General features: G+C 32.0%; 1 protein-coding gene across 1 annotated transcript; it reads right to left on the bottom strand.

Moving 5' to 3' along the window:
• Nucleotides 1-6,061: 6,061 nt before the first annotated feature.
• On the bottom strand, nucleotides 6,062-6,815 carry LOC141693868 (germin-like protein 9-3). The gene has a single exon (XM_074499059.1). It carries the CDS (start codon nucleotides 6,793-6,795, stop codon nucleotides 6,169-6,171), a length of 627 nt encoding a protein of 208 aa, XP_074355160.1. The 5' UTR covers nucleotides 6,796-6,815; the 3' UTR covers nucleotides 6,062-6,168.
• Between the last annotated feature and the right edge of the window lie 2,444 nt (nucleotides 6,816-9,259).

Below are 9,259 nucleotides of genomic sequence, written 5' to 3'. Positions count from 1 at the left end.
GTCAATAATATGATGGTACCGTCTGGAAGTCGAAATTTTTTTGTGTACCATCAAGAAAAGCCAATTATAAGATGGTACCATTAAGAATTTCCCAAAAAAATTTCAGGAGCAGCTCTAAGTCAAGGGTTCAAATCCAACCTCCAGCAAATTAGGTTTTTAAGGAAGAGCCCACAAGGCTTAACAGTGGGCCTGTTATTGGGCTTGTGAAGGACTGCAGTTGATTGACCTGAAGAAGAACCTCTCACAAACAGAGAGATTGGTTCCCGCAGGCAATAGTGGTGCACCTTTGTGTGCACAATTTTTTTTTCTTTTCGCTTAACAGAGATAATGCGCACCAGCAACACAATATCTGTACCCCAAACTCCAATTTCATGTTCCTTCCTTTTTTTTGGCGTTTTAATTTATTTAAATTTTTTTTTCCAAATTTCAAATTAAGAAATTTCAATAAATACCTGAAACACTTCACAAAAAATCATCAAGGCACCTTTTGGAGAGTAAAAAAATACAATATATATATATATATTTATTGATAATAATAATAATAATACAAAAACTTACAATAATATTGGGTTACCTCCCAAGAATTACTTTTCTTTATTGTCTTTGGCTAGACAATATACCTCTCAATTTCAAGGCGGGTACATCCATGATATATGCTCCAACTTTAGCATGTGAAAAGTGGCATAAATATTGCATAGCTTGAAAACCATCCACAAAATAACTGAAATAGTGTCGGCTAAGCTTGTATAACTTGATGAAAAATTACCAACCCGATCAGAAAATGGTATGTGATACTTCAAATGAATCGGTGAAGGTTTCCACCTCAATTTAGGTCCATCTCGCAAAAGGAAATGCGATGCTAAATCCTTCACAACTTTTTGTATCTCATCAAAAGCGAAATTCGCATCAAGTTCAAATTCGAGAATGAATGGAGAAGCCGGTTTCTCCACATAACTTGAAGGTGGCACAAAACTTTTATCAAAGCCAACAAATTTCACTCCTCGGAAACTCTTTTCATCTTCTTGAAAAATTACATCTTTCACATATTCTTTCACAATATTAAGATCTTCTTGCACAAACCTCTCTCTTGAATCTCTAGTGAACATATCTTCGCATCCATATGGTCTTTATCATTCACCTCGTCCACTTTGATTTGTACTAATCTAGATGAAAAAGGGACATAATCGAAAAGACTATCAATATCAAATGGATAAGAAAGAGTAAGAGACTTCTCTTTATTGTCATTATAGAAGCAATCAGATTCTTCTTTCGGCACATCAAGTATGTCATTAGCTTGTAAAGTTAGATAGTCTTTAACTATAGAGTTGTTGGTTGTAATGACATTCACGTACTCAACATTTTGCTGTGGTTCCGTAGTTGTAGGAGTTACAGAAAACTCACGCTTTTGATTCATCTTCATAACCACATCTCCAAGTTGCTTTTGTATTTCCTTGATGTCCTCAGAATCTTTAGTACACTGCTTTTGCATCTCCAACTGCCCTTCAACTAACCTTGCTAATAACTTCTCAATATTACTTTCTTTAGCTGACTCATGTGGAACCAGATCACTTGGTTGGAAACCAGAATATGAATATGTGTCGTGCTGCTGAAATCCATTTAGATTGTGATCACCATGTCTCAAGTTAGGATGACCTCCTCGCCTTGGACTGTAAGAATCTAAGAACGGATTTTCTCCTTGATACCGATACCCGATGGCATTGGCATGCTCATAACAAGGTGCAATCAAGTGTGGAAACGAATTATCAAAATGGCTAGGAGCTGCACAAACACCACATACTTGAGTTCATGGTGTTCTTTCACTTATGAATAATGCACTCATTCTTTTTAGATTTTGCTCAATTTTTGTCAACCTTTCGTCAGATTCAACCTACAGAATTGATTCTGAATGTGGATGAGTCCCATATTGTAGCTCGTTAGCAGCTATCTTAGCAATAACTGTTCGGCAGCATCATGTGTCAGATCTATAAAAGCACCTCTGGCAGCAGAATTAAGCAGTCTTTTCTCATCTTCAAGAAGACCTTGGTAGAAGAAGTGTAACAAACTCCCCTTGTTGAAACCATGTTGAGGGCACCTCTTTTGAAATTTCTGGTATCTAGCATAGTACTCAGCATACGTTTCAGTTGCATATTGTTGTAATTCAGCTATTTGACTTCTCATGCTCATCACTCTAGATGCTGGATAAAACTTCTGCAAAAATTCTTTGGCTAGCGTCTCCCAAGAAGTAATGAATCTCATAGGCAAATCTTCAAACCAGTCCAAAGTTGCTCCATCAAGAGAAAACGAAAAAGCCTTCATCTTCAAAATTTCAGGATCCGCCATATCTGATCTCAAACATTTAACAATAGTCACAAACCTAGAGAGATGTTGATTTGGCTCATCAGTTGGAAGATCACGAAATATTGGCAATTGCGTTAGAAGATTTTGCTTGAGCTCAAAAGTACTACATCTCCCTTCCGCTGGGCTAGGATAAACCATACAAGAATGCCCAAAGTTAGAAATTGACACACCAACATCATCACGAAGTATCTGTATTGATGTCATGTCAGTTAGTCAAATTCCACCTATACCTGAAACACAACAAGCAATAGGCGGAGAAAAGATGGAAAAGAAAAAGAAAAAAAATTGTACAAAAAAAACAAAACAAAAGAAAAGTAAATTTCAATCCCCGGCAGCGGCGCCAAAAATTGTTGTGACTCAACTTAGACCCTTTTTGTGTCGTTTGTAATGTAGAGTAAATAGGGTATCGATTTACGTCGAGGATTAAGGGCTTACTTCTCTTCTATTTCGCTAATGGTATCAAGAATGAATTTGGTTTTGTTTTGTCTAACAACTAAATTAACTAGTAAGTAAGAAGAAGATTTGTTTGTAAACAATTAAAGAAACATGTTGGAAAGCATGTAGATCCACCCTAAAGTCATGACACAATTCTGAAATTCGTCTGATATGTTCCGAAAGATACCTATAGAGAACTTGTCATGACCACATAGAAACAAGTTATGCTATCTGTATAACCCCATGACCACATTAAAAGGTTTAAACGAATTACACACTTATACAACTAATCCCATGACCGCATAGAAAGATTAATTGACTTTACAGAGATAGCAATCACAAAACATAACTGGATGACCACATACCATAGTTAATTCATGCATCTCTATAAGCATTGACGTATATACAGGCACAATCAAGAACACATCTCAGAAAATCAAAATTGTATAAGTGTCATAAAGTTTAGGGTTTCAAAACAGCCATCCAACGATAAAAATCTAGCCAACCATAATCATAGTAAAAGTGATAAGGTTCATGAGAAGATTAGAATACAGTACAAAGCGTAGAGAACCAAGAATTATCTCTATGTTGTTGATATCAAATCTCCAAGCATAAAGTCCTCTTCCTTCTCCCCTTAGCTTCTTCTCCTGGTGGCTATGGATACGTATATTCTAATAATATAAACCTAATATATCAAGTATTTTTGTTGTTTTTAGGCATAAAACAAAAGTTTCCCAAACCGAAAAGGATTCTATGGTAAAAATTCGTAGTTGACTTTTCTCTGCTTTTCCTGGGCTGATCCGAATAGATTTTGAAATCTGGACCATTCTCTAATTAAAGAGAATCTCGTTATCTTCACGTGGGTTGTTGAATCGCCCAAATCCGATGTACGGAACTCAAGATACAGCCTAAATAATAAGTATTGCGCAAATAGTCCAATAAATCCGAATTTTCTTCTAATTTAGCTCCAATCCTTTCCAATTTAGAATTCTTTGCTTTCTACAATAAAATATTACAAACTAATTAATAAAGGTCCAATTAAATGCAAAACATAATCAATATGAGAATAAATATCATCTAAAATATATACAAATATATATTTTATATATGGTACGTCACAAATATGTTAGACGTGGAGCTCAATTCATCATGTTAATAACTTTTATTAATAAGCGAAACCTCCTTGAAGTGGTACTTGATATCACTTATTTTTTTGTACCACTACCTTTTGGTTTCACTTTTTCATGATTCATGTTATAACTCTAACTCTAATTATATTATTATTATCCTTTTTGATTTTTATATGACTAATAATTATATATATATGTATATTATTTTTACCCGTTTTTCTTTATTAATAAATTTTTTAAGTGATACTTTGTTTTCACTTATTTTTTAGTTCTATCACCTTTTATTTTTTTTATTTTTATTAATATTTTTATCCTTTTTGATTCCTATATGACTTATAATTCTATATGTATTATTTTTACCCGTTTTTCTTTATTAATAAATGAAACATATTCACTTATTTTTTAGTTCCACATTTGGTTTCACCTTTTATAACTCCAAGTGTATTATTTTTATCCCTTTTTATTCCTATATGACTTATAATTGTATATGTATTATTTTTACTCATATCTAAATTTTTTATAAGCCATAATTTTTTATTATTTTTATAGGTTTGAATATTATTTTTCATTATATTTTAAAATAAATAAGTTCATAAATTGGCTCAACTAAATAGGTTCCGAGAAATATAAACCACGACCAAACAAATAGGCCATGTGTTTAAATTGATATTTTTTGATTTAGAATTTTTTAATTTGTTGGTAGAAATCCATTTTAATAAAATGGTATGAATATTATAAAAAATTGTATATTGGTTTCACCACTAGAAAATAATAAAATTGTTCAAACCGTAATATGATTACAATTCTATTTTAGTAGAACTCCAAGTTATTTCTTGATAGGGTACTTGGTTTCATCTTAGTACGGTTACGCCGTATTTTTGTTTCAACCCTATAGTTCTCTTTCATGTAGAGTTTTATGTTTTTTTTAACAAAATATAGATTGGAATCATATTATAATTATGATATTTCTATTTTTCGTAGAATTCTTTTTTATTTTTTATTAAAATCATAAAATTGAATCCTTTAAACAGTGTTATTATTAATTAATAAGGAAATCATCTTTTAAGGGATACTTTGGTTTCACCTCTTTGTTTTACGAACTTTTGGTTTCACCCTTTTTTAGATCTTACTATGGCTCTAAATATATCATTTTTATTCTTTTTTATTCATAAATGACTTATAATTATATATGTAATATTTTACCAATTTTTTGATTCTTATATACCACATATTTATATTATTTTTATATAAACAAAATCATATATACATTGTAATTTCTAGATTTATACCTACATAATGTTATTTTAGCACTAAATGCAAATTTATACATGCATAATGAATATTTTATTAGAAAAAATTATGCAATCACAAACTATATAAAAACACAAATTCAACTTACAATAACAAATTTAATATACAATTACTTAGTGCTGTTGATTAAATTTTTTGTTAAATTATCCATCAATCGTGTCGCGACTAAAATTTTGATGTAAAATATTATTTATGTCTTTTTGAACAATAGATACATAATAATGTTGAGTTTGTTGTTGTAATAAGATTTGAATTAATGAAAGTTACATATAATTTAAAAATGAAAATTGCAATAATCGTATAATTTTATTTATTATATATTTTAATAAAAAAATTAAAATAAATTTTTATAATCATTATATAATATTAATATTTTAATCTCGGCTCGTGCTTCGCACGAGTTATCTACGAGTATATATAAATAATATATGGGCACACATAGAACACGTGCATTATATATTTGGGACACCAGGTACGGTTCTATCAAGACTGATATTGTCATCACACTCTCAACGTATCCTTTTGGTAGATTGACTAGAAGTTTTTTGTATGTTGTTCATCGGAATTAGTATCTCTCTTGCATATATACTTTGCGGTGTCATTACTAACGAAATTCTGTTGTTTTATATGTTGATATATATGCTATTGGAACTAATGCACTAGGCGTTAATTAGTGATCATTTAAATTATTTAAACGACAATACGTGCTATGTATTTTGATTCTTTCAAGTAATCAAATTAATTCGAAACATCAAGGGAGATTTAAAAGTTATGTATTATATTATAAAAGATAGACAAGTACCACAACAAAAATACAGTTCCTAACATTATGAAATTAATAAATTATGAATTGTTTTTCAATAAACAAAAGATCGCTTATTATTTGTTTTTCTTCGCCTGATATATGTCACTTTGTTAAACCTTCAACCTTCATCTAGGCCATGGAAACAAGGCCTGCCTTGATCTTCTGTATAGTTGCTAAATCAGTGTTGAAAGACCTCGCAAGTATTAAATCATCTATTCCAGAAGTGAAAACTGTTGAAGGAACCGAAACGGACCCAGAACTTGCACTACCGAAAGCAGCTATAGCAATGGCTGGTTCAGTTGGACTGGCATTATATTGATAATGAACTAATGATTTGGGAAATATGAAAATATCTCCAGCTTGAAGTGTTTGAGTGTAAAGTTTGTTACTCGTATCAACGAAGCCAACCTTGAGGCTCCCCTCGACTAATAACAGTAGTCCTGTCGAATGTGGGCGTGTATGAGGTGGATTAATAGCACTTGGTGGAAAGTGCAGCACAGCCATTGAGACACTCTGGCCATTAAGTGCTGGAAACTCTTTTAGGCTAGCTTGAGTTCCCTTGTAGCTAGTAGGCATTTCGGCATCCAATATTCCTCGGAATCCGGTGAATGTGAAGAAATTTCCATCAATAACAGTCATGTTTTCAGGGGTTATGAAGTCTGAGAGAATATCAGGGTCACTAGCTTGTACCATCAACACATAAGCAAATGCAGCAAAAACAAAAAGTGTAACATCTTTTAGCAAGGTAGTTGCCATAATAAATTTTCGAGCCTTTCGGAAATGTATTTGGGAAATTTGACTTTTAATTAGATGAATGTTGTTGGTTAATTTGCAGATTTTATATAGTGGCTAAACTGCAACTTCATGGTATCAGAAATTTCACAACAGCCTTGTAATTAGTTCATGTCTTTTCTTGTATCATCTTGTAGCTCTCTTATGATTGGAGAGCCGTACAAAAACCTGCCAGTGCAATACTGATCACTTATATATTTGGCGTTTTCACCTAGGACAATAGATCAAAAGTTGGACCAACGCTGCTTAAATTTGTAGGTTATCTCAAGGGAATATTTTAGTAGATCCTTGGAATTATCGGTGCATTTTATGTTCAATTACAAATTAGATTTTTTAATATTTAGATATGTGTACTACAACAATGTGCTCCTTTGACTTGTATTTCTTGACAATAGAATATGGTATATTTACGATTCGTAGCATTGACAATTTGACATGGCCGTATAACAATGATTTGCACTTTACTTCGCAAAGCATGGCCACACAGCTATTTTCTTTTTAGCAATGATTCGAAACAGTTTACAGTTTACGCGAGCCTGACTAATTTTCGAACATGAATAATCTAGCATTTCAGTATCGTGAACATCCACTTAAATTCGTATTACTATTGTGAAGAGTGAAATTCAATATCGTGCATTTAAACCACACAATTTCACATTTGTTCTTCTCAATTGAGCTATCCGGAATTAGAAGCTGATGGTTAAAGACGTAGCTTTGATTCGGTGAAAATTAACAGTAAATTCTAAAATATATGCATTTATTCGGATGCCAAAAGTAGTTCCGTGTTAAAAAGTTAAAGTATCCACATTGTAGATAGATGTCACACTTGCCAGCGATGCTGTGGATATATAATATATTCATAATATAAGTCTGTATAACCTTTTTGCTGCCCGCCCAGATATGACACAGCTTGAACAAGGGAGACAATGCCTTTTTCTCAGGGCAACTATGGTCCATTTCGATCACGGTCCGCAACAATTGAGAAATTAAAATTTCAGATTTGGTGGGTGAAATTAAAATTTCAGATTTGGTGGGTAGTAGATGGGTGGATGATATTTACTTCAATTTTGACTATAGAAACTGTAAAGGGGCAATAATTCAGAACAAATGTATGTTATATTATAATTCTTAAATAACAGTTGTCGTGAGATAAATTATGTTGAGCTCTTATTTTAATATTTCAAAATCTTAGATATTTAATTCATTGTATGTATTAATATTGAAATTAGTACTAAGATGGATTGTAGCAATGAAAGAAAGTCTTTAAATTTTTAGATGAACTAGATAAACCCTAATTTTTTTTGTCAGTAAATAAACCCTAAATTTATACGTACTGTTACTGTTATATGAAATATTTGTCACATACCTGGTCCCTAATAAAACAGTGGCTACAAACTGCCCAAGACTTTACAATTACATGGTATAGATCTAGCTGCTCTTTCAACTTTGCTTTTGCTCCCTTCATGTTCATTAGCTAGCTGCGAGTCTGCAACCAACTTTGTATAATTGGTTGACAAAATCAAAGTAAACCCTAGATTTTAACTTCAATATTTTAAGCCTCTAGTGTGAAAATTTTAATTCGGTGAATATAAGCTTGAATTGGATAGGGCTCCATCTCTATCTTCTAATGCATGTCTTGAGTTTGATTAAACTTCACATCTACTTGAGAAAGCTCTTCATAAATGCTTTCATACCTTTTCGTATAAGTAATCATTGACACATCATAAACAGCTTATTTGACAGGCTACACCAAATACAAATACTTAAACAGTTGTATACCAGTATTTTACTAGCTATGGCAGCTTGATCTTAATTTCAGTCAGTTCTAAAAGATCTCGTGCAACCTAATTAGAAGAATGTAGATTCAACACTTTATTCTTTAAGATCAAGAAAGCGCAAGTAATAGCTAAATAAATCAAATATTTTTATGTTTATTTTATTTGTCGAACATCATAAGATCCTATTACACGAATTTGTTCGGACAGTTTAAAATTTTAGTGTGACTTATTTGTTAATCCTTCTTTAAATTTAAGATTTCAGAAACCGATTTTCTTAGACCCTATTAATATAGCAACCAAGTGTAATAACATTGATCAACAACCTTAATTTGTTTGAAACACTAACTAAATTGACATCCCCTCACTAAAAAGGCAAATTTCTTCCTGTGACAACTCCTTATAATTAAATTTCGAAAACACATTGATCGATTTGATGCTTGGACCATTTTTGATTCCATTAGTAGCAATAATGTTTCCTATATCTAATCCAAAACTTAATCCAAATTTATAATAAATGATCATATATAATTCGATTTGACACATCCAATTTGGCTATACATTAATTCCCCACCGGGAAAGTCGTCATTGCATTGTGGGGATGTTTGTCGTGGCGTTTTTGCTGCTTCTCACTGGTTTAAATTTGATTTGTC

This window comes from Apium graveolens, chromosome 10 (genome assembly GCF_009905375.1).
Source record: "Apium graveolens cultivar Ventura chromosome 10, ASM990537v1, whole genome shotgun sequence".
NCBI lineage: Eukaryota > Viridiplantae > Streptophyta > Magnoliopsida > Apiales > Apiaceae > Apium > Apium graveolens.
Note: the sequence above shows the minus strand (reverse complement) of the source record. Positions and strands in the feature narration are given on the sequence as shown.

What these genes read in the sequence shown, in the direction of transcription:
- LOC141693868 (XM_074499059.1), bottom strand. Translation starts at nt 6,795, where the DNA reads ATGGCAACTACCTTGCTAAAAGATGTTACACTTTTTGTTTTTGCTGCA.